The sequence below is a fragment of the Schistocerca serialis genome, chromosome 7 (genome assembly GCF_023864345.2).
Source record: "Schistocerca serialis cubense isolate TAMUIC-IGC-003099 chromosome 7, iqSchSeri2.2, whole genome shotgun sequence".
Taxonomy (NCBI): domain Eukaryota; kingdom Metazoa; phylum Arthropoda; class Insecta; order Orthoptera; family Acrididae; genus Schistocerca; species Schistocerca serialis.
Window position 1 is genome coordinate 124624169 of NC_064644.1, and position 26609 is coordinate 124650777.

General features: G+C 39.6%; 1 protein-coding gene across 2 annotated transcripts in view; it reads left to right on the forward strand.

Annotated features, from left to right (window-relative positions):
* LOC126412261 (cytoplasmic FMR1-interacting protein) overlaps positions 1-26609 on the forward strand; it is a 149843-nt gene that overhangs the window by 49453 nt on the left and 73781 nt on the right. The window contains exons 9-12 of one of the 2 annotated variants that reach the window (XM_050081765.1): positions 5696-5826; positions 7484-7654; positions 12889-12971; positions 15764-15832. In XM_050081765.1, the coding sequence (XP_049937722.1) occupies positions 5696-5826; positions 7484-7654; positions 12889-12971; positions 15764-15832 (454 nt within the window). The remainder of the gene's footprint in view (positions 1-5695; positions 5827-7483; positions 7655-12888; positions 12972-15763; positions 15833-26609) is intronic. The other variant, XM_050081766.1, reaches the window with a different exon arrangement.

Here is a 26609-nt window from a genome sequence, read left to right on the forward strand (position 1 = left end):
AAATTAAATGAGATTTGCAATAGCACATCATCCTTATTTTATTTATGTCTGGATTTTGAAAAGTTGGGAGAGTTGTCCATGAACTTCAGTGTGAAAATTGTGTTTTCTGGAGTCTCTTTAATTGTACTCACCATCTTGTTATTTACATGAAATTCTCTAATTTTTTCTCTGTTTTAAAATGTAAATAAGTTATACAGAACTGCAACCAGTCACTTTTTTGAATAATTATGTTTTAATCCATGAACCGGTTTTCGAACCTTTTCAGGTTCATCTTCAGATGGTTTCAGGAAGTTACATCATTACTGGTAGTAGGATAATGCTGGGTGCTGGCTCTATGGCAGAAAGATGGGTCACACTTTAATGTATCGCCATGACTACAGCTTATCTGTCGATACGGATGTAAATTTAGTTTTTACTTACTGCGACAGTATAGGCGGCTTTTTTCAGTTAGTGTCCATCTGTCTGCCTCCATTTTGATGTCCAGTAGTTATATAAGGACACACACTTCCACACAAACTATATTAATTTACACTTTGACAGCGAGACTTTTCCAGCATCCAGCATATTTGTTGCAAGCAACAGTTGTAAAGTGCCTATACTGTCGCAGTAAGTAAGAACTAAATTTACATCCGTATCGACAGATAAGCTGTAGTCATGGCGATACATTAAAGTGTGACCCATCTTTCTGCCATAGAGCCAGCACCCAGCATTATCCTACTACCAGTAATGATGTAACTTCCTGAAACCATCTGAAGATGAACCTGAAAAGGTTCGAAAACCGGTTCATGGAATAAAACATAATTATTCAAAAAAGTGACTGGTTGCAGTTCTGTATAACTTATTTACATTCAATATACAGTCACGGTTCTAAAATATCCGTAATGGATAAGCATAATCTGTTTTAAAAGTTTATTTGAGAAGAAAGAAGTGAATAATTTTGGGTAAATACTGCAGAAAGTGCTGGTGTGTGGGCCAGATTCTTGGTTAGAGATTATTCTCAACTGAACCAAGAAAAGACCTGTTTTTATGTAGAGAAATTAAACATGCCATTAACCTAACATCATCTAGGAAAGCATAGATACACAATAATGTGGTAGAACTAATTAACAAGGGCTTGATTCTGGTCATGGCTATATTAAAATTTAAGGAGGCTCTATGGTTTAAAACGATAGTGGTTCAGGGGGTCAGCTCATGTTCCATTTAAAATTCTAAAGTATATCATTACCCCTGAAGGCAAACAATATCCATTATCTTACACATTAGTGTACCTCATAAAATCATCTTGACATTGAATTGCAGTGTCACTGTAAAGTTCTGGAATCCTTCATGTTGATTAATGTCAGAATATTCTGCAGAACAATAGGTGGATGGGTCTTGGGTGCCTGTATGTGTGACTGGAATTGTCTCCACTAAACAGCAATATGACACCTGGTTACAGAGCCCAATTACTTTACAGAAATTCTCTCCAACTGATCGAGTGTTCCATTTATAAAGGAGTAAAGCATCAGGACTGATTAGATTAGATCAGAGACAGCTTGAGACATAATGTTTGTTGTTGTAGGTTTGTTTACCTCATTTTCCTGTTAGGCCTACATTGTTTTGAAGTTCAAGGTAAGTATATGCAGTAGTATGCCATATGAAACTATCATCTACAATGCTTCTTAGCTCCATCTAATTTTGCCTTCATCCTGTATCCACAGTGGGTCACATGGTTATTATCAGGTTTGGCAATGTTAATGTTAAATGGTGGCCAAATGCCCTCCCTGTTGCCACTTCTTTACTCCCTTCACCTGCCTCGAGATGACTGGGTGTTTGTGTTGTCCTCATCATTTCATCATTATCATGAAAGTAGTGAGATTGGGCTGATAACCTCGCAGTTGAGCACCCCACAAACCGATCATCATCATCATCATCATCATCATCATCATCATCATCATCCTTATCCTTTACCCCCCCCCCCCCCCCTCCTCCCCCCAGATGCAAGTTGTGTATCCCAACTAGTGAGTACCCCAACTAGTGTTATCCATGTGATAGTGTGCAAATGTTTTCTAAATGCGAACCATGTAACTGAGTTGGGACATGGGTATCAGCCATGTATTCAGCTATTTGGATTGGGAAACTGCCTAAAAACCACATCTGGGCTGGCCAGCAAAGGGGCCCTCGTTGTGAATCCACCTGTTGGATCTGATCTGAGTCTGGTTCACTTGCCTGAATTCCAGGAGCAGCATGCTAACACAGTGGCTATCCAGGTGGTTACAATGTTTCTGGCAAAGTTAATGTATGCTATAACAGACCTTTCTATTCCACCTTAATGATGAAATGTTCAGTATGGCACAGCCTTATTTGTATGTGGTAAATTGATTCTTCTTGGTTTTCAAAATGCTAGTAGAAACTTCTGGTGGAATATAATAAAAAGAAAACCAAACTCACCTGCTTGTAACAGTAACTAGTTGTGTATGGAAACTCTTGACTACTGTCTTCATTGTCTTGCCTGTTTTGATGCTGAGAAGCCATTTCATTTAGTAGGAGAGTTAAGAAAAAGGGTTGGAGTAAATGTGATCGTAAGGAAAGTCACCCAAGACTCCAGATCAAGGGAAAGACTTGGGATAAGATGTGAGGAAAATGACAGAGAAATTCCGTTTATAGAGACATTGGCAGTGGCTGAGAGGTTACTGGACATGGACAGAAAAGAATGGAACTCTACAAAGTTGATGAATGTCAAGGTAAACAAGTGAGACTACACAAGAAAATTGCAAATTAAAAACACAAAGAAAAAAATGGGGGTGGTGTATGTGGAAGCTGATCTGCAGTCAGTCATATTTTTTCCAAACAAGTATCAAGTAGGAGTCTCTCCTTTGTGTTACATGATTGATGTCGATATAGAGAAAGTGTTGTATAAAACCAAATTCTCATGAAAATGGTTACTTTCCAACATTACTGTTATGGAGAGTGCACGATTTACAAAATTCCCACAGTCAGTTACTGTTTGCTATTCTCCACAGGATCCTGATGGAAATATGTTAGATCTAATTGCAACAAACAGACCTGTCATCTTTGAGGACGTCTGCATTGAAACTGCTGTCAGTGAACAGTAGGCTATTATAGTGATAGTGAATACCAAAGTAAAAAGGACAACTAAAACAAGCAGAAAGATTTATATGTTCAGTAAATTAGACAAAGAAGCAGTAGTGTCATATCTCGATGAGGAAGAAACTTTTAGCTCACGAGAGGAGTAAGTATAGAAGAACTATGGCTGAAGTTCAGAAGAATAGCTGACTGTCTGCTGTGTGGGTATGTACCCACTGGAAAGTTTGTGATGAGAGATACCCTCCATAGTATACAGTCACTGTAAAGGAACTTCTAAACAGAGACTACTGCATAATCTATATAAAACAATATGTAGGACTATAGGTAAAGAGATGGCAAATGAAACATCTTGGCTGTCAAAGAGAAAAATGCGGAAAAGCAAAAGCAAAAATGCGTACCTCTGTTTTCAAATATTTCTTTACAACGGGAAAGCCAGGAGTATTGCCCCAATTTAATCCACATAGCATTGAAAAGATGAGGAAAATAGACATTACTGTCAGTGGCATTGAGAAACAACTGAAATCATTAAAATTGAACATAGCACCAGGGCCCAATGGAATTCCTATCAGATTCTGTACCCAACTTGTGGATGAGTTAGCCCATGGTTAACCACAATCTGGCAGAGATCCCTCTAACAAAAAACCACTCATAGTCATTGGAAGAAAGCGCATGTCACAACTGTCTACAAGAAGAGTAATAGAAGTGATCCACAAAACTACCATCCAATATCCTGTAAGCAATGAGATAGTTGGAGTATTTTTTTTTTTTTTTATTTTTTTTTTTTATTATTATTATTTCCGCGAAGCACGTGACTCAGTATCACACGTATGCCTATAATCAAAAGTCTTTTCATATGGGATATCAGCCAAAATTTATGACTGGACTGCTGATTTCTTGGTAGGGAACATGCAATGTATTATCTTGGATGGAGAGTCATCAGCGGGTGTATAAGTAACTTCAAGTGTATTCCAGGAAAGTAGTTGGATCCTTTGCTGTTAATTTGTATATTAATGGCCTTGCGAACAATATTTGTAGTAACCTCAGACTTTTCGCATATGAAGCAGTTATCTACACTGAAGAACAGTCTGAATGGAGCTGCACGAATATTCAGTCATACTTTGATAAGATTTCAATGTGTTGTAAAGACTGGCAACTTGCTTTACATGTTCAGAAATATAAAATTGTGCACTTCACAAAATGGAAAAAGAAACACAGTATCATATGATTATAATATCAGGGAGTCTCAGAGCTGGTAAATTCTTACAAATACCTGGGTGTAACACTTAGTTGGGACATGAAGTGGAATGGTCACAATCGATCTACAAAGGAGATTGCGTACAAATCACTAGTGCGTACCATTGGAACTGGCTGTCTCTTGAAGATAGGCACAAACTATCCTGGGAAATCCTACTTACAAAGTTTCAAGAACTGACTTGAAATGATACCTGTAGGAATGTACTATAACCCCTACATATTGCTTCGATAGGGATCATGAGGACAAGATTAGATTAATTACAATGCACACAGAGACATTTAAACAATTATTCTTCCTGTGCTCTGTATGGTAAATGGAATGGGGAAAAAACTTAATACGTGGTACAATAAGACATACCCTCTGCCATGCACTTCACAGTGGTTTGCAGAGTATAGATGTGGATGTAGATAAGGCTCTGTTTATATCTTTAAGCTCTCACCGAGGGAAAATAAACATGAACCTGAAATAAAGTGTTTCATGTTAGGATTCAGCAAAGACATCACATGGTGCAAGCTGCACTGTTTTCTTTGGGTGTATGTTGTCCCACAAAGGTCTGTCTCCATAGCGCAGCAGTAGCATTACCACCTACCGTGCAAGGGGGCCTGGGTTCGATTCCCGGCAGGAGACTGGGTATTGTGTGTCCTTCATCATCATTGACACGCAAGTTGCCGAAGTGGCGTCAACTAAAAAGACTTGCAATATGGCAGCCGCACCCCGAAGGGGATATCCTGGCCAATAAATGCCATACGATAATTTCATTTTTTTGTCCTACACAACCTGTTTTGTTCTTTTAAGAACTCCTGCAAGTTAATATGTCAATGGCCTTGGCAAGGTGGATACTCTGGCTCCTATCGGACCACTGAAGTTAAGGTATGCTGCACTATGTTGACAATTTTCCCTTTGAGTTGATGGCAGAGAGGACATATGGGGTGGTGGTGTAAAGTTTCTGATCACAAGTCTTTGCACTGATGTCGTGAATAAAATTCCAAACATCTCTCCAGTGTCTCGTGGAGTGAAGACATGCTACACTGTTGATGGTGATCCATTCATCTGGATGTTAAGCTCAGCAGGCCCCATGGAGCTGTTCAAGAGGAGTAGGATATGTACAGGTACCAGGTTTCATTCTCTCCCTTCCCTCATGATGTCCAACATGACACCACACACACACACACACACACACACACACACACACACACACACACACACACCTCGTGGTTCAATTCTGTTTTCACCTGTAAGTATTCTGTAAACTGTAGTAAATTCCCTTTAAATAAAATCCATTTACTCTTAGTTTTTTTGAATTTGGTTTTATTGATCGAAGAAGGTCCTGAATGTGAGATATTCCATGCACAGCATAATAGTGTCTGTACGGGAGACATGCGCTGACTGGCAACGAGGAGTGGAACCTCAACAGGACCCAGCTTTAAAAGGCAAGAAAGATCCCGACAATGGCTTTGGAATAAAAGTACCAAGAAGAAATGTTGGTGAGTACCATTGTAGTTAAGCGCTTATCGTTAAAACTTTGTGAGAAGCAGGATGCAACATAAATCACATTTGTCTTCTGTTTTAGACATATAACGATGATAATAATCACAATCTTATTATTCGTGGTAATGAAAATTGTGACAAAACATAAATTGAAGAGTAGGGTGCCTGAGTGTGGGGGTGGGGCGGGGGGGGGGGGGGGGGGAGGGGGAGGGGGCGGGGAGGTAAATGATGGAAATTTGGTCATAATTATGTTGTAGAAAGAAAACGAAGTGTAAATGTTTTCAAAATGTGCAGCCATCATATGAAGTTTGCAAATGCTTTGAATGTACTGCATTAGGATGTGCTTTAATAAGATCTCAATCACTGTAATGTGGGATTACAAAAGAAAATTTAGTGTTTCTTATATATTAAAACAAAAATTCTATTGTTCCCCAACTGCAGCTACATATAATTTTTAATTGGGCACACAGGATAATTAATGATATTTTCTCTGCTATATTACTAATTGAAACCACTAAATCAGGCAATGCTGAGGGAATTAGATTAGAAAATGAGACACTTAAAGTAGTAGGTGAGTTTTGCTGTTTAGGGAGCAAAATAAAAGTGGTAAATGAGTTTTGCTATTTGGGGGAGCAAAATAACTGATGATGGTCGAAGTAGAGAGGATATAAAATGTAGACTGGCAATGGCAAGGAAAGCGTTTCTGAAGAAGAGGAATTTGTTAACATCGAGTATAGATTTAAGTGTCAGGAAATCATTTCTGAAAGTATTTGTATGGGGTGTAGCCACGTATGGAAGTGAAACATGGACGATAAATAGTTTGGACAGGAAGAGAATAGAAGCTTTCGAAATGTGGTAATACAGAAGAATGCTGAAGATTAGATGGGTAGATCATGTAACGAATGAGGAGGTATTGAATAGAGTAGGGGAGGAGTACCAGGTTACATAAAAACAATGTTTGTTCCTTTTCAGTAGTGCAGCCAAAAAAAAAAAAAAAAAAAAAAAAAAAAAAAAAAAAAAAAAAAAAAAAACTGTCCAGGAACTTTTCTGACAAAGCGAGTAAGTCACAAGTACACAGCAAATTGCCTTGGGGATATAACAAAAAATCCAGCGTTTTAAATTGTGAGCAGGGCAGGTTTAAGGCCCAAGTGACACAAGCCACCACTGATGTGCCAAGTTGAGAGGCACCACAACTGAAAGGTTTCTGTACAGGATGTGTCACAATTCACAGCAGCTGCTTGTCGTGCCAGGTTGAGGGGGAGGTACCAAGGGTATCCAAGTGTAAAATTTGTATTCTTTATGGATCATCCTCAATAGCAAAACTTGACACAGATGAAAGTGTATTTGTGGTACTCAAACGCACTACTATTGAGTACTTTATGTTCTTATAAAATGCAGAAATATAACTCAATTATCCAAAGGAGGGAGAAGTTCGGATAGAGGTTAAGTTTAAAAAGATGATTTTTTTGTGGGGAGGGAGGAGTGTGTGTGTGTGTGTGTGTGTGTGTGTGTGTGTGTGTGTGTGTGTGTGTGTTTTGGGGAGACTGCCTCTTTGTGTAAGTAGTGACACTTGTTCATTTTTATATTACTAATTTATCTTATTTTATGTATAAAATAATCGTATGTCAGTGAGATTTCTTCATCTTTTTTCAGGTCCTTCTTCTACACAACTGTATATGGTTCGAACAATGCTTGAGTCACTAATTGCTGATAAATCAGGTGGTAAAAGAACATTGAGAAAGGACATTGATGGACAGTACCTTGTTCAGATTGATCAATTTCATAAAACATCATTTTATTGGAACTATTTGCTTGGATTTAGTGGTAAGTGGTGTCCGTACTCTGAGACCTTTTGTAAACTAATTATGCCTCTTGTAATACACACTTCATTTTAAAAAGAAAGGTTAAACACTCAATACTCTGACAGAAAAAAAAAAAAATAATCGCAACACCAAGGCAGAGTTGCACTACATAACCGAAAATTGATAGACATGTTTCTACATCTGAAAGATGACGCCTATTCAGACTTCGCACCAGTTGCAAAAGAGTGGCACTAGTAGCGCCTCTATGAGTATGCAGATGCTGTAACAGTCATGGGTGTTAGTTACCTTTGAGATTGGAAATGGTGAATGTATGTTAGTCAAGAATGCCTTTAAGGCAAAAAAGACGCCATTATCAGTGCGTCACTAAGTCTGAATGGAGTCGTGTAAAAGGGCTGCGAGAAGCTGAATGTTCCGTCAGCAATATTGCAGAAAGACTTAGCAGGAATGTCACCAGTGTAAATGATTGTTGGCAATGGTGGTGAGAAGAAGGTATGGTCACAAGAAGACCAGGTTCCGGATGGCCATGTGGCACTACTGAGAGTGAAGACTATCATGGTTGGCGTATGACTCTGATACATCAAACTACATCTGCAGCAACAAATTGAGCAACAGTTGGCACCACAGTGACACAATGATCTGTTATAAATGGATTACTTCAAGGACAGCTCCAAGACTGACAACCAGTATCACGCATTCCACTGACCCCAAACCACCACCATTTGCGACTTTAGTGGTGTCAAGCGAGAGCTCATTGGAGGGTAAGGTTGAGGTCTGTTGTGTTTTCTGATGAAAGCTGGTTCTGCCTCGGTGCCAGTGATGACCGTGTATTGTTTGGAGGAATGGCCGTTGAGCACCTGCAACCAGCCTATCTGCATGGTAGACACACTAGACCTACATGTGGTGTTATGGGCCGGCTTGCAATTTCATATGACACTGTGATCACACTCACGGTTATTCCACACACCTTGACGGCAAATTTTATGTCAGTCTGGTGATTCGACCTGTTGTGCTGCCATTCATGAACAGATTTCCAGGGGGAATGTTCCAACAGGATAATGCTCCCTCACATACTACTTATGTAGTTCTACATGCTCTACTGAGGCTGACATGTTGCTGTGGCCTGCTTGATCACCAGGTCTGTCTCCAGTAAAGCACATATTGGACATCATCAGATGAAACCTCCAGCGTCATCCACAACCAGCATTAACTGCCACTGTATTGAGCAAGCATGTGCATAAGGCATGGAACTCCACCCCACAAACTGACATTGGGCACCTGTACAACATAATGCATGCATATTTTCATGCTTGCATTCAATATTCTGGTGGTTACATCGTTTATTAATTTAATAGCATTTCACATTTGCAATGGCTTGTCTTGCACTTACATTAACCTGTTATCTTGGAATGTTAATCACTTAAATATGTTAGCTAGACAAATGTATTCCCGAAATTTCGTTACTCTATATTAATTACTTTTTGGTGTTGCAACTTTTTCTTGTCTGTGTATCTGCCTGTTATTCCAATGAACTATAGTCTGGATGTACTCATATTTTAAAGACCAGCAATATACTTTTTCTATGTAACATGAACACGATACAAAGAAGTGGCTCCCCTATGGAGCAGATGTTTGTTATTGGCCAATTTAAAGGTATTGCAAGACTATTATGGGCATTAACTGTGTGATGAAACTGATTGTGGCTGTAAGGCAACTGTCTTCCAAGGCTACAACCACGTCAGATGTTTGAATTTTCCAAAATGTGAGCCAGTATATGTAGCCAGTTCAGTATGCGAGACATTGAAATGAGTTGAGTTCTCATTGCCTTTCCACACGGGAGGATGAATTTGCAGTGCAATACGCTTCATTGGACCCAGAATAAGTGGAGAAGTGTTCTCACAGAGTAAAAATCAGCCTCCACTTGGATTTAGCACCAGCATTTATTTAAGTTAAGAGGAGAATTATGTTGAAAAAGTCTTCAGAAAGTTGCCCACAGGTGTAAGGGAGGAAACTAGGATTCCATAACATTTCAGATGCAATTTAAGAGATTAGTGCACTGGTTGTATGTTGTTTAACTTACCTGAATGTTTGGGTTCTGCTTTTACATGCTTATTTTAATGCTAAAGGTTATTGTAAGTGGTAAATATATCTCCACAGTTATAGTACATAAAAATTATTTTCCAGCACTTGTCCGCTTCTTCAGTTGACGTACCTTGTGACAGGTACTGACAGGAATCTCTTGACTACCTTCTATCCTGTGCCTCTTCCTTAGTCTACTGGTAAATTTATCCATTTTTCCTGCCATCCAGCATTCTAACCCTCCTTCCTCCCCCTCCCCTCCCCTCCCCTCCCCTCCCCCTCCCCCTCCCCCTCTTCTTCTTCTTCTTCTTCTTCTTCTTCTTCACAACCTCCTCCACCTCCTTCTGTTGCTCTTCCTCTCTTCTTTGCAATCTTTCCTTCAATGCTCTTTCGCGCATGTCTGCCGTAGATGTTTTCTTCATTGTTACCATTTCCACCGAACATTCTTCATATTTTTTAAAGTATTTCATTATTTGTTGTTCCTTCAATGCATTTCACTTTAAGTGTCCTCCTCAGCAATAATTCAAAATTAACCAAGTGTGTTTTTTTCTTTCTGTTTGACTGACCATGGTTCATTGGCACATAATAATACACGTCAGTTTTTACATCTCTTTGTTAGCTGTATTTAATTTATTTTTGCCATCAAAAAAACTTTCTCCTTTTCAAAAACTATTTTTACCCATACACATTCTTCTTGTTTTCTTGAGACAGCTTCCATTTTCCATCACCAGACTTCCTTAGGACCTAAAAAATTTTACTTGTTCCAAGTACTTTCCTTCTGATTCATTCATCTTGTTTGCTGATTCTCATCAGTTTCTTTGTTGTGCATTTATCTTCATTCCATATTCTTTCCTCACTTTTTCAACCCTCTCCATCATAAATGGTAGTCCTTCCCTTATTTTGACAACAATACTTGATCCTCCGCATACTTAATTGTGTTTACACTTTCTCCTCCTACCGTTATGCTTTTATGGGTAACCTAACATATTTCTTTATCTGTAGTACATCCTAAGAGACTCTTCCATGACGGGGAAGGTGAAGAGAGAGAATCAGAGAGTTGTGACAAATTCTGGGTTCACTTGTGCCCAAGTGTAAGCACAGCCAGTTCCTGCTTCATAGTTGTTTTTTTGTAGAGTATAAAATTTTCTTGTATAATGTGTTTTCCACAACTTCAGTAATTTACATTTTTTATAAAAATTCTAGGTAGTATAGAGATAACAAAAGAACGTTGTTTGCCAAGTAATATAGCTCGATGAAACTTGGGGCCATTCACAGAAAGAAGTGCTACAGTATAGTAACTGAAAGAAATAAGTAATGAGGCAAACAGAAATGACGCTTTCATTCAAAGTGAAGTCACCGCAATTTATGTTGTTCCCCTGAACATTGCAAAAGGGAAACATCGTCTTTAGTAGGATGTGTGATCACCACAGATGGCAAAGCATGCTCTGCAAAGTGCTCTCATGCTGGCCACAAGTTTGGTAAGGCATTACTTTTACATCCATCAGCACAGTTGACAACTGCCAGATGGTCGCCATTGGCGTAGAAGACTGCACATCTCAATGTGGCCGACAAATTCCTGATAGCAAACGTAAGAGTGTGCTGCTGCTTGAGGAGAGATTTGAGCACTGCCTCGATAGACATGAGAACCTAAGGAACAACCAGATAGAATAAGTACATGGATGTGAACACCATACTTGTCACCAGTTGTGTCATAATGCAAGACACAACCAGTAGTGCAATCACTAAGAACAAGGGTTTATTTTTCTACATTCAGGTAAACTACATACATAAAATAGTACAATAAGCAGTAGAACACAAACTCAGAAGGAGCAAAGGCTTCACTTTCTTTACATAGAGGAGGGTTCCAGTAGGCGGTGCGGCAGATGTCATGCTGTACACACTACTCTTGTGACCCAGCTTGGATGTCCTATGTTGGTCGGCGTAGGCAGCTGCCATCGCCAGGCTATGTGGAGCATAGAAGGTTGGCGGCGTGGTGTCGCAGCACATATCCAGCTGTTGTGCACAGAGTTATAGCAATATTCTTGAAACCATTTAACAAGTCTATCATGTTAGTACAAGCCTCGAATGCTATAAATATAAACTACGTTACAGTGAAATATTGGAGTTTCAGATTTACTATTATGTAAATGTGATATTTTCTAATTAGTCCCAATTGAGGTATAGTTTGTCGTGTTAAATCTAACAAGTGTTTCATTGTGTAACTGTTAGGTGAAAAATTTAAGAGGATTTAATGCCCAAGTCCTTGAAAATGGAGCTGTAGCTTCAAAACATGTTGGGCACCAGTTAAAAAGTAAAAAATGTGTAACTGATGATGAAATATTACTAATTAGTAATCCCTAACCTATAGGTCTGCTAGTTGTTGGCTCGTGATATCATGGGCTTTGTTTGACCCATATAGGTCAAGTGCAATTTGCGGTACTGGTTTTCATGGTTGTCTTGGGCATTTTTCAGTATAAACTGTCTTCTCTTTAGCTATATAGTTCAAGTGAAATTTGGGTAGCACTGTTTTCATTTGAGCTGTTTAGATTAACTTAAACATTCGAGTCCAATTGTTGTTTTTTTATTGTTTATTCAGTTTATTCTCAGTAATATCATTTGTGTTATTTTTTGGTTGGTGTATGGCAGTCAGTTTGTTGTGTCTGTCTGCGGCCTAACATCTCCTCTACGCAGCAAATAGCAATCTTTCCTTTTCATAATATTGTTGTTATTCCATCCTGAACTTTCCATTGTTTGGTTTTTCTGTTTTGTATGTTTTGGAATGGTGCCATTATTCTTAGTGTTGCTGCATATTTAGCTTGTCCTAGTCCTAAAACTCTTACTTTTTGCAGTGTCCTGTTCATTTTATTGCTGAAGTGAAATATTTCACGTTGGTTATACTTTGTTCGTGGGTATATTTAGTGATGTTATGGTCACTATATTGTATGTGCTGGAAATGGGGGCATCCGCCATCTCGATGATGTCACAGGTCAAAGCAGAGGGGCAGAATCACATACTTCTCTATTGCCTTTCTTCTTTTTTGTTCCATTTGTGTTCCACACTGGTCAGTCTGGGTAACATTCTGTTTGTGTGATTGCAATATGATTTTGTGAGATCCTGTTTTGGCTCACTGTTTTAACTGATGAGTCTCAATATTTTCAGCTTCTCTTCAAGAGTGCTGTGATTTGTCCCAGCTGTGGTATAGAGAATTCTATTTAGAAATGACAATGGGGAGAAGAATTCAGGTGAGAATAGTATACAGTAATATTTAATATCCAGTATGATTTCTAAGTTGTGTTGGGTGAAAATATTGCACTGCCTTTGAATTACTGAAAATTGGACTTTGTACATGCTAAAGATTCCAGTGATGATGTTCAAATAAAGTCTAGAACATTTTTGCTTATACTGAGATATTTGCAAATATGCATTTTCTTTTCACAATCTATTCTGTATAGTTGTAAATTTTGCCCTTTAGGACAGTGCATATATTTTGTACTAACATTGACCTAATGAACCTCAAGTAACTGTATTTTTTATTTGTTTTGAACCATGTCTAAGTAGACTGCCAATGTGAGGCTGGGAGGCTCTTTCCAGCTCATATTTGCATTCCAGTTATCTACATTACTTAGAGAAGTGTATTACATTGTTACCCTTTTCAAGTATCAACCAACATTAGGTGATGTTGATGGTCAGGCTATGCCTATGACAATTGGCACTTGGAACTTTCCCTCCTGTCTGTGCTAGTATTTGCAAGTCTTTAATTACTTAATCTCATGAATTTGCTGCACATTGTATATTCCATTGATCTTTAAGTTGTCTTAACTTTTATATAAAACAGCTGTCACATAGCTGTCATCTACCTGTCACTTTCTTCTCCAGTGAAACCCTTCTCAAACACTTTCTGTATGTTTCCAGTCATAAGAAAAATGGGAAGGAGCTTCATCAGTTTACCTTGTAATTAAACAAATACCTTTATGTGGTGAAAATCTTTCTTCATTTTAGAAAAGTGAATCATTTGTCTTTTTTTTTCAATTTGACAGCTGTTTCTTGAGATTTTTTGAGCATGGTTTTAAAAGATATACATTTTCCTCTCCAGCTAGAATAATGCTTCCATTTAGGTGTACAGTATTTAAATGAAGCCAGGTATTGAAGTACATAGTGTGTCCTAGCTCTGCTGTGGTTGCTTGTGTGAAATTCCAAACTGCAATACTACCTTGTAGCAAGTTACGGCGATGAGATCCGTAGAAGCTTCAGCAACAACTGTGTAAAAGGTCAACGCAGTAGTCTAAATGCAAGAAGCATTCTGGCCAGCAAAGTAACATTATATGTCTCGTGTTCAAAGGAAATTGGTGGTGGAGCAGTGTCGCAGCATCAAATTTTGTTTGAATCAGGCATATCAGCCAGTGAATTTGTCTCATTTGACCTGAACACTTGAGAGGCAAATTCCTAGTTGTTCCTTCACGGCGATGCTCCAATCCACAAAGTGAAGATCGTGCACAAGTGTTTCACCAGTAATTGTATTAACAGTCCTTGACCACCTGCCATATTCACTGAATTTGGCACCAGCCAACTTCCAATTGTTCCCCAAATTGAAAGGACACCATTAAGATGGAATTAAGGACATGCAAAACAATTGTTCTGCAGTACCTCCTGCAGTTCCAAAAAAAGGACTGCAGTGATTGTTTCAAAACATTTTTAAAATGATTTCATCTTTGTATTGGTTCAGGGGGAGACTATTTAGAATGAATACAGTGATTTTGTGAACAAAATCCATGGCTTTTATTTTTCATAGTCACAGTTCTAATGGAACTGGGACACACTGTGTATTATATATAAAAATGCATTCATCCTCCAAATTAGACACTGGTAAATATATGTCATATCAATTTCTTAATATGGTGGTCTGTAATGGTATCCTTCCTTGTTATACTGTCTGTGTTGCAAATGTGAATTGTTCTTGTGAACATTTTCTAATTCATGGTTCATGAGAATTGTAGTGTTTCCAAAAAAATATTTTGTTTCAGACAATGGTCTATTTAATAATTTTGCATAAAAAAGTAGTGATATTGTACTGCAGTTTATATTAAGAATTTGTGTTTCAGTAATTGTTTGCACATACTTAATACACTTTGAAATACAATTTTTATAATTTCTTCATGTGCTTTAATTTATTTTTAATGTATCCATTGTATTTGAAATTGGAGTAGATCTGCTCCTTGAAACCACTGTATTAAAATGCAGTTGTAGATTCACCTTAGATGGATAGCAGTGGCACAGAAATGTTTCAAGGATTGAGGCCAGCTATTTAATCCACATGAATGACATGGGCACTTAGATGTTTATATAATCATTATTGATACCGTAAGATTACTGATATTGGTCTCTTTTAGTAGAAGACTTCTTTATTTAACTGCAGTAGCCTATACACCATATTTGCACTAGTGGCAACTTTTATTAAGTCCTTTGGTAATAATACAGTCCCAGATTCTGAGAGCTGTAGGTCTTCCTGGGGCGAAAGATTAATAAATTGTAAATTTCCCAAGCACTCATTGTCACTCCTTACCCCACTACTAATTGTAATTTTAATGACCATCTAATGTATCCAGGACTTATTTCTGGTTATTGTGTATCTTCTGTTACGTACTGATAGCAAATCAAGGAAATACTTAGTCAGTACCTGGGTGAATTCTTCGTGGAGATATACATTGTCGGAAATTCTTATAGACTGTATGGTAGTGGATTTTGATGTAGATAGCATAAAATCTCAAGCCAATATAAGAAAGAAAACATGAAAAGTACTTCATCTAGAAGCAACATATGCATTGGTCTTTCCATGTGTTCTCTTTCCAGTTGAAAAGTATTGAATTTTGTTTAAAAACCAATTTGCTGTACCTCATTAAATTTTGTATTCTTCTCTGAGACAAGTTTGCTGCTTTGCTACACATTTTAGAATTGCATATGTGCAGGCACATTGAAACTACTTTAGACTTAATTGTATTGTGTAATGGTGTTGGTGTCCTATTCCATTCTTGTTTAGAAATGTACCGTGAGACACCAACACAATGAAGAATGCAGTGACCTCATCACCATGGAGAAGCGCATACAGGTAGAAAAACCCTACCAAACTTGCTGAGACTAGAACATAGTCCTGTGTAGAACGTGACCTTCCTTTGCCAAACACAGTTTGAAGCAAGTTTTGATACACTACTACACTCCATGAACATAAATTGTTGCACTTTTATGAAGGCACTTAAAGGCAAAACTTTATTGGATTTGGTTAATTGCACAATCTACTCACCCAAATGTGCATAACTTTTCTTTTAATTTTTTTCTGTTTTGTCTGAACTAGTTATCAGACAGCTTTAAAAACTTTAAATACTGCACAATCAGGACTGTGATCTGTCTCCAGCTGTTTACTGTGTGGTTTGTGGTTTTTCTGGCATGTTGAGGAATTATTTGCTAGGTTCTTAGTTCTTTTACAGTTTGTTGTTACTGGAATGCTGATTTCCTTCTTCCTTAATTTGAGATATGAAATAGCAACTAAGTAATCAAACCCAAGTTTCCTGTAATGGCACAATTTAGAGCTCTCATAAGTTTGTAGCTATTTTTTCTAGAGTGTAGAAATTTTACGAAGTTATCATGAAGGATGAGCAGAGATGCATGGTTGGTAGGGTATGAAATGCATGCTTGTACAGTAAGATCATAACTAAATTAGTTTTGTTCTTTTTGTTTCTAAATCAGTATGTAAGTTTTTAAAAAAATCATATGGTTAATGAGCATTGAATGCTAATGACTCACAAAAACTAGTTGCATACAGATGACAAAATTGTTGTGTTTGGTAAAAGATGGCCATTTTCCATGGTAGCCACTACTAGATGATACTAGATTCACAATATAACACTGTAAAACATAGAGTTTTAGATGTTTGCTTACAAGTGTCAACTAGATGCCCAATAAGTTCAGCACAACTGTAATGTATGCATGACATTAAGAAGAAAAAGGGTACAGATATTTTTGATGGTGAATTCAGCTTGTTGCGAACAATTTCCATTTCATATGCTCTTAGGTTAACAGCTGTTAAAGGAGTTTGATTGGCAATAAATGTGGAGAACATTTTCAAGTAGCTAAGGAGCATTATCGAAAAAGTGATTCGGAGGGAAAGGTAAGTAAAGTGAATATAACCAAGGAACAAAATATGGTCTGCAGATGTGACTTTAGTTCTTTTCTGTTTTGGTCAAAAGTATGAGCAGACTGAAAACAAGACTTCCTAGAAATTAAACAATGAATTTTTGTCCAAATGGCCCATCAAATTGCCCAGTGTGAAGTCTATAAACATGCGAAAAAGAAAAGAAAAGGGGGGGGGGGCTGGAAAATAATCACTGTAATACAGGAAAAAATTAGTGATTTGAGAGAAAACTGAAAATTTCTCAAACAGATGCTGAAAGGTTAAAAAAATATCAAATCACAACATAAATGTAAAGTGCTTTGATTTCTTGTGATCTATTTACTCTTAATAGTAACAAAATACTGATCAATATTTAAATATTTTCATGCTTTCTGAACAAAACCTGAAAATAAAAATAATCTTGGAAAAAAACGGTCAGTTATTCCGTGAAATATTTGTTTAAAAGTAAGAAACAAAGTAGAATAGAGAAACATATGACACATCTCTGAATCATGTTCAAGATCATGTAGAGAAAATGAGGTGCCAACTGAAAATTTGAAGTTCAGTGTTTAATTTAGAATATTAGGATGGAATTTGTCTCTTAGAATTTCATTCAGTGGTCTATTTACGTCAGTAATGTATGAGCATCTTAGCTTCTGTCATGATTTGAAGCATCATTCAAAGGCGCATCAAATGTTTCTGTAATCTGTTTTATTTCTTACTTTTAGGCAAATCATTCCACAAAATATTTGACTGATTTTTTTTTTTCCAGCGTTCATGAGAAATGTATTGTAGATAAAGCAGATTGATTTTATCTTGGAATATGCAATTATTCAGATTGTCTAATCCTTACTTCTACTATCCCATGTTGACAGTTTTAATGCACACTTTTTGCTTATTCAGTTGAGTTCAGTTTATTATTAGCTATTGACCTCTTACAGTGGAATAGGTTCAGACATTAAAATTAAAAACACTTGTACAGAAACCTTTTTATACTTTAATTCCACTTTTCGTAATGTTTTTAAAAACTAGTATTGACAATGTCTATTTCAAATAGTTGTGTTACCTAATAGAATGAGAGTTTTGGTCATAAATCTTCACTCTGAAAATACTATAGGGCAAGAAGTGAACATATTTTGAAAGTTTATTATAGAATTTTAAGCATGTTTCTATTAATGAGTCTGTGGTTTCTGCCTTGGTATATTTGAGTCCAGTTTGCCTCTATTGTTGTGATGGGATGTATTCTCCCTGGTGTCGAACTAACTTAAGTTGCTTTTGATGTAAATCAATGCTGCAAAGATATGTATATTGATGTGTAGGCTTACAATAGTCCATTTCTTGATAAAAGTATTATTATTATTATTGGAAGCAAATAAAGCTGTAGTAATACAGGATTCACACAACTTTATTTCAGTTGGTGTGTGTGTGTGTGTGTGTGTGTGTGTGTGTGTGTGTGTGTGTGTGTGAACACGCGTGTGCTCAAGCTCATGTTTACACCCTTAAAGTCACTTCCTTGGCTGTAGGATGTTACTTGTTGACTGGTGCAAGTCACTGATAGCATTGTTCAACCTAATTAGCTGCTGATTATGGCCACATCCATTTTTACATAGACTGTTCATTATTTGTGGAAAACTGTATGGAAGTAATTCCTCGGCTAGAGTGAAAAGATTTTCTGAATATACATAACATCCAGAACGAATTAATGGACCAGGACTAATGAAAATTTCTGCTGTATTCATTATTGGGGGGATTTAATATTTCTGTTTGGTTTTAGTGTAGTATAGTAACCTACTCATATGAGGATTTTTTATGATTATATAACATAAATCAGGATTGGCAGACAGAGCATAAGTGTCCCTCCTCCAAGACCTGAGCTCAGTGACTTAACAAACACACTGCCTCATTCAGTTTGTACTCAGTGTACAATACTTTTATGTTTGTATATACTTGGAATAATTTAGTTTTGTAAGATGGCATACGCCTAAACAGTGTTCATTATGTGTATCAAAGTCAAATCCCCACATTTATTGCATACACTTCCAGATTAATTCGGGAACATGGCCAGGCCACTGTGGTGCTTACTGGGCTTTTTTCTTGGTGTAGTGGGTTTACTGGAGCAAAAAACGTACAACTAAAGTTTGACCAGTTTATTTTTAGCATTAAAATTTAATTTAAAAACACACTCAATTGCAACGAATTTTGTGTAACCTTTAAAGTTCTGTCCTTAATGGACGATTTTATTTTAGTTTTATGAAATTTCACAACTGATTTGTTAACTAATGCTTTTCCCTTGCTGACTACAGAAAACAGCTAATCATAAAAGCTGTTTTACAGTTACAACAGTCCCTCACTAATTAAAACACAACCACACACAGTTAGCCAAAATTTACATTTTACTGAATTCCCAAATGAAAATTTTCTAATAACTATTACTTTCTTAACTAACGTCAGCCACTAGCTGGCTCAGCAAAACTAACAGCCTAACATCTTCCTTTATCCTAAATAATATGCAACATTCAAGACAACAGATAATTTACCCAGTTGTGCTTCAGTCATTTAACAGGTAACACTTCCTGGCTCTGGTAAGGTAACACAAATACAACTCATATATCAAACTGAGCAATTCATTAACCCATTACAAATAACATTTGCCCCGAGCCATTATTAAAAAACTAGACAACATATTCAGTCCAATGCAACATTACCTTTTCTGTTACCCAGCCTGATAGCCAAGCAGCCATCCCCAATTGCTGCTTATGTCTCAGTTTGGCAGTCCACTTTTCTTACACATGCATTCAGCAGGACTATGGATTGTTCTGAGGATTATTGGAAGGCACCTTTGGTAGTAATTGCCCTGGATTCCACACAGAGCAGTGCAAGCTTTGATGCTGCTTATAGCAACCTTCACAAACTGTAAACAAACACTGCACAAGGTGAGTGTTCAAATCTTCACTTCACTGGCCATTTTACTGGTACACAGTCCCAGTCCACAACATTGCCGCCTGGCACCTACCCCACCTGACCATCCAGAAGTAACTGCCATTCCCATTGACCATACACACATTGTCTGGAAGAAATAACAATCTCTGCCAACACTTCAGTGAGGCAAAAACCTTCTACCTATATCGTAGTGCCAACATTCAATCAGAGTGCCACAACTGGCACACTGCCACATATCTGTTACAGCTATCTTCCATTCTTCCTGTCTGAAAATCTAAGTCAGCATCCCCTCTCTATGAGCCAATTGTTGTCAGACTTGATAGACATTTCTGTTCTGCACAACAGATATTGGTTGAATCACTACAGACATTGGTTGACTCATTTTACTATAAAACATTACATTGTGATTGTATATTATAATACGACACAGGTGTCATCTTTTTTATCAAGCTCTACACTTAACTCTTTGCTTAATCCTTAATTGCATAGTAAACATTATTGAAGAGGTATATTTTGACTACCGTTTGAAATAAATGTATTTTAATTGTCTCTCAAATAGTAGTAGTGTTAAATTGTTGACAGGAACACAGAAAGAATGAAAGCTTCACTAGCTTTCAGACAGATCCTTTAATGAGAGATTGTGTAGTGTGTGGTGGGTAGAGGGAGAAAAAAGGCAGGAAGTGGGATGGAAGGTTGGAGAAGTGTGGAGGGAGGCAGCAGGCGTGCAGGTTAGAAGTGAAGGGGGGAGAGAGAGAGAGAGAGAGAGAGAGAGAGAGAGAGAGAGAGAGAGAGAGAGAGAGGCAGCAGGTGCCTGAGATAGGAAGGGACATATGAGCACAGGAACTGATGATTAAGTGTAGCATATGGTGATGGTTATGGTTATGGGTTTTGGTGTGGTAGTGATGTGGTGGAGTGGCTTTGGGAGGGGATGAAAGGACAGAGGAAGACAAGACTGATGGATAATGGTGTGGGGCAGTGGGTTCACAGAGATTGAGGCCAGGAGGATCACAAGAATGGACAAGTTGCAAGAATAATTCCCATCTACTTAGAAACTCCAGTTGGAATATCAATAATATTAGGAAAACGACAGACCGTTACTCATCATAAAGATGCCCCATTGTGTTGCAAATAGGCACAATAAAAAGAATGGTATACGTTAATAACTTTGGGCTAAAACTTTATTCAACAAAGAAAACACACACACACACACACACACACACGAGAGCAAGCACACCTCATGTACACGTGACTGCTCCCACTGGCAGCTCTGAACAGAACATGACTGTCACGTGAAGAGCAATTTGGAATCTGGAGTGGGGGTATAGTAGTGTATGGGCTGGGGCGGGGGAGAGAAGAGGGCTGTCTGGTGGGGCATACAGGGACCAGAGACTACCAGCCATAGCACCAGGAGGTGGTGTGTGTGTGGGGGGGGGGGGGGGAGCAGGGAAGGGGAAAGGGCGGTTGGATGCATTGGCAGAGGACAACACACAAAGAGGGTGAGGAAATATGAAAAGAGAGGAGGTGATAGGTTAGGGGGCAGAAACTTGAGTGGAGGGTGTAGGGGACAGTAGGTTATTGTAGGTTGAGATAGAGATAATTTCGGGAGCGGAGTAAGAATAACTTCCATCTGTACAGCTCAGAAAAACTTGTGGTGGAGGGAAGAATCCAGATGGCCCAAGTTATGAAGCAGCCTTTGATATTTAGCATGTTATGATCAGCTGCATGTTGTGCTTCAAGGTGGTCTGCTCTGCTCTCGGCCAGTTTGGCAGTGGCCATTATTCCTGATGGGCAGCTCCTTGGTAGTCATATCAATATAAAAGACTGTGCAGTGGCTGCAGCAGAGTTTGTATACAACATGACTTCTTTCAGAGGTGGGCTACCCTTTGGTGGGGTAAGATAGGCCCATGACAGGATTGAAATAGGAAGTGCTGGGTGGGTGGATGAAGGATGTGGTTCTGTTGTTCCAGTCCAGGGTGGTATTGGATGATGAGGAGGGTTACACTTTTGTAGCTGGCTCTTGGGAGTGGAGGGAGGGTTGGGAGTGTATGGGGAAATGGCAAGAGATTTGTTTGTGGACCAGGTGGAGGGGTAGTGCCTGTCTTTGAAGGCCTTGGTGAGACTTTCAGCATACTGGGAAAGGGAGTTCTTGTCATTACAGATTTGCCATCCACATGTGGCAAGCCTGTATGGGAGGGATTTTTTTTATGTGGAAGGGATAGCAGCTGTCGAAATGCAGGTACTGTTGGTAGTTGGTGGATTTAATACGGGCAGAGGTATGGATGGAGCCATCAGAGCATCTAAGAATGTGGCACACTGGATTGGAGTGGATCAGGTGAAGCAGATAGAGTGAAGGTGTTGAGCTTGTGAAGGAATGAGAATAGGATGTCTTGGTCCTGAGCCCAGATCATAAAGATATCATCAGTGAACATGAACTGGATCAGAGGTCTGGGGTTTTGGGAGGCTAGGAAGGTCCTGAGCTAATCATCCTTCCTGCAAACACATGATCCACCACTCTACTGATGAGCTGCAATGAGTATCTAGTGGAAGGCCTGTTCCAATTGTCTAACCTCTCCACCTATAAACTCTGCCCAAGCGATACCTTTCCAGAAGTCCACCATAACCTCCAGTCCCTGCTTAAAGTCTAAGGCCCTCCCCAAAACCACTTCCCTGACTCCATTTCCCTCCTCAGCCCTATGGCATGCCGCACTCCCATCTTCTAAATGCTCCCCAAAATTCACAAACCCAACAATCCTGGACATATGATTGTAGCTTTTTATTGTGCTCCTACTGAAAGGATTTTGGGCATAATTGATCAGCACCACCAACCAGTTGCCCGTAATCTAGCCACCCATGTCAAAGATACCAACCGCTTCCTTCAATGACTCTGCACCATCCCCACCCCTTTACCTCCTGGTTCCCTACTGGTCACTGATGGTGCCGCTTTCGTATACACCAATATTATTCATGCCTATGGTCTTGCTGTAGTTGAACACTACCTTTCCCAATGTCCTTCAGACTCCAAACCTGCTACCTCATTCGCCAAACTAACTTTATCCTAACACATAACTACTTCCCCTTTGAAGGGAAGGTATACAAACAACTCTGTGGCACAATCATGGGCACCTGCATGACACCCTCCTGTGCCAACCTGTTTATGGGGCATCTAGAGGAAACCTTCCTAGCCTCCCAAAACCAAACCCCTGGTCCCAAAACCAAACCCTTGGCCTGGTTCAGGCTCATTTATGATATCTTCATGATCTCAACTAGGGGCCAAGACACTTTATCCTCATTTCTTCACAACTTGAACACCTTCTCTCCCAGCCACTTCACCTGGTCCTCTTCAACCTAGTGTGCCATCTTCCTAGATGCTGACTTCCTACCCATGATAGCTCCATCCACACCTCTGTCCACATTAAAGCCACCAACCATCAGCAGCACCTCAGCACTTGCATTTTGACAGCTACCGTCCCTTCCACATCGGCTTGCATACAGCCTTGCCACTGGGGGACAAGAACTCCCTTTCACAGTATGCTGAAGGTCTCGCCAAGGCCTGCAGTGACTGACACTATCCCCTTTCCTAGTTTGCAAACAGATTTCCTTTGCCATTTCCCCACACATCCCCAGTCCTCCCACCACCCCCAAGAGCCAGTGACAAAAGAGTGCCACCTCCGCCACCCAGTGCTATCTTAAACTGGAACTACATCCTTGATTACGGCTTTCATTGTGAGTCATCATGCCTTAAAGAAGGGACATCTACCAAGATCCTTCCCAACCTTCCTAAAGTGGTGTTCTGTCTCCCACACAACTCCCACAATGTCCTATTCCATCCATATGGCACTCCTAATCACAGTCGCTTGCCACAGTGATCATATCCCTGTGGAAGACCTATCTGCAAGACCTGCCCAATCCATCCACCCAGCACTTCCTATTCTAGTCCTGTGACAGGCTTATCCTGCACCCACCAGAGTCTGGGCCACCTGTGGAAGGAGCCATGTCATATACCAACTCTGCTGCAACCATTGCACAGCATTTTAATTGGTATGACTACCAACCAGCTGTCCACTAGGATGAGCGACCACTGCCCAACTGTGGCCAAATGCAAAGTAAACCACCCTGGGCCACAACATGCAGCTGAAGATAACATGCTAGAGTTCAATGGCTGCTTCATGATCTGGGCCGTATGGATCCTTCCCTCCACCAACAGTTTTTCTGAACTGTGCAGATGGGTGTTATCCTTACAACACATTCTCCACTTACAAAATTATCCTGCTCTCAATCTATGCTAACCTACTGTCCCCTATACCCTCCACCCAACAGTTTCTGCCTCTCATCCTATCACCCTCTCCCTTTTCAGATTCCCTCACCCTCTTAAGAGTGCTGCCCTCTGCCAATGGAGTCACCTGTCCTTTCCTCTTCCCTGCTCCTCTCCTTTTCCATTCCCCATTTTTCCTTCCCACACTGCATCTCCCGATGCTGCACCTGGAAGTTGCTGGTGCTTGCCAGACAACACCCTTCCCCCCCTCCCCCCTCCCCTCCCCTCCCCTCCCCTCCCTTCTTCCCAATGATACCCTTCTGCCCCCACCTCTCTCCAGATTGCTAATCAGTGACAGTAGCATTCCGTAAGGAGCTGCTGGTGGAAGTGGTCGTGTGTTTGAGGTGTCCTTGCTTGTGTGAGTGAGTGTGTACATGTTTTCTTTGCTAAAGGAGGCCATGGCTGAAATCTAATAATGCGTAACAGTCTCTTCGTGTCTTTCTGTAACTCAAGGTGCCATCTTTATGGTGAGTAGCAATCTGTCCTTTTTGTAATTTTTGTTGATATTCTCATCTACTTTGTTCAGAAAGCTGGTGTTGGATCCAGATGGCACAATTGTGAAGCAGCCTTTGATATTGAGCTGCTTGTGCTCAACAGCACAACCACTGGGTGCTCTTGGCCACAGTTTAGCAGGGCCCTTTATTTTGGTGGTCAGTCGTTTAGTGGCCATGCTTGCATAAAATGCTGTGCAGAACTTGTAGCAACGCTGGTAGATGGCGTGGTTACTTTCACAGGTGGCCCTGCCTTTGATGGGATAGGATAAGCCTGTCACAGGACTAGAGTAGGCTTTGATGTGTGGCTGAATTTGGAAACCTGTCCACAGAATGGGTTTGGGGGTTAGTGCCTGTCTGTAAAGGCTTTTATGAGACCTTTAGGTAGGGGATAAGGGAATTTTTGTCACTTCAAAACTGTTCGTAGGTGGCCAGATTATGTGGGAGTGATTTTTTGGTTTGGACGGGATGACAACTGTCAAAATGCAGGTACTGTTAATGTTCAGTGGGCTTGATATGGACAGAAGTGTGGATAAAGCCATCAAAGGTGAAGGTCAACATCCAGGATGGCGACATGTTGGGCCAATGAGAACCAGGCGGAGCGAATGGGAGGGAAGGTGCTGTGGAGAAATGAGGATAGGGTGTGTTAGCCCTGGCTCTAGATAATGCAGGTATCATCTGCATATCTGAACAAGACAAGGAGTTTGGTATTTTGAGAGGTTAGGAAGGTTTCCTTTGTAGTGTCTAGAAAGCCTGCTTACTCGATTTGCTAGACAAATATTCAAACAAGTCACATGAATGAGTTTTATTAAAAAAAAGAAAATCGCAATACTTAACTTTGGCAATTAACAGATGTGTCCCAAGCAAATGGCAACACACAAAATAACTAACCTTCGTCAGTACAAACAATCCCAAGTCTGTGCTACATAGAGAATACAAGTGAAGTGACTAGAGTTGACACTGCTATTGAACTGGGCCATCACCAGTTGGTCGTGGTGCTTATGTCCTCTTCATAAAGGGGCTGCTGATGTCGCGTTGTTGTTTTGGAGAGAGGTCCAGTCAGCGTGCGATTGGCTGACTACTTCTCACAGCCTTCTCTTCTTTGTCACTCCTGACTGGCGTGCCAGTGCTTGACTTTATGTTGTAACGTCCTCTAGATAGCTCATAAAGAGATTGACATAGGACTGTGCCATGCAGGGGCATGTGGTCAGGCCAAAGATTTGTTTATATATCTTTTCCTCAAAAGAGATGGAAGTTAATTGTGAAGATATAATTGGTTAAGTTTGTAAGTATTGTGGTAGCCAGTTTGGAGTGGAAAGGGCATTGGTAAGTTGTTGGTCCATAGCAGTAAGGCCATGGGCATGGTAAATGTTGGTGTTAAGGAAATGGCGTCAACAGTGACAAATAGAGATTGAGGCATTAATGGGATGTTGATAGCAGAGAGCTGGAGAAGAAAGTGGTTTGTATCTTTAATATGAGTAGGTGGGCTAAAGAGCAGAGACTCTTTTTGTGGGAGAACAGTAACTAGTTATAATGGGTCATCTACGAGTGCTATTTTTCTGATGATGTGTGCCATGCTGATAAGTGTGGAAAATTGGTGCAGCAACAAGCAGAATAGAAAGTACATGCATTTAATGAGTAGTATATTGTAAACATACATTATGTGATCAAAAGTATCTGGACATCTGACTTAAAATGACTTACAAGTTCATGGCGCCCTCCATTGGTAATGCCAGAATTCAATTTGGTGTTGGCCCACCCTTAGCCTTGATGGCAGCTTCCACTCTCGCATGTATACATTCAATCAGGTGCTGGAAGGTTTCTTGGGGACTGGCAGCCCATTCTTCATGGAGTGCTGCACTGAGGAGAGGTATCAATGTCGGTCAGCGAGGCCTGGCACGAAGTCAGTGTTCCAAAACATCCCAAAGGTGTTCTGTAGGATTCAGGTCAGGACTCCGTGCAGGATGGTCCATTA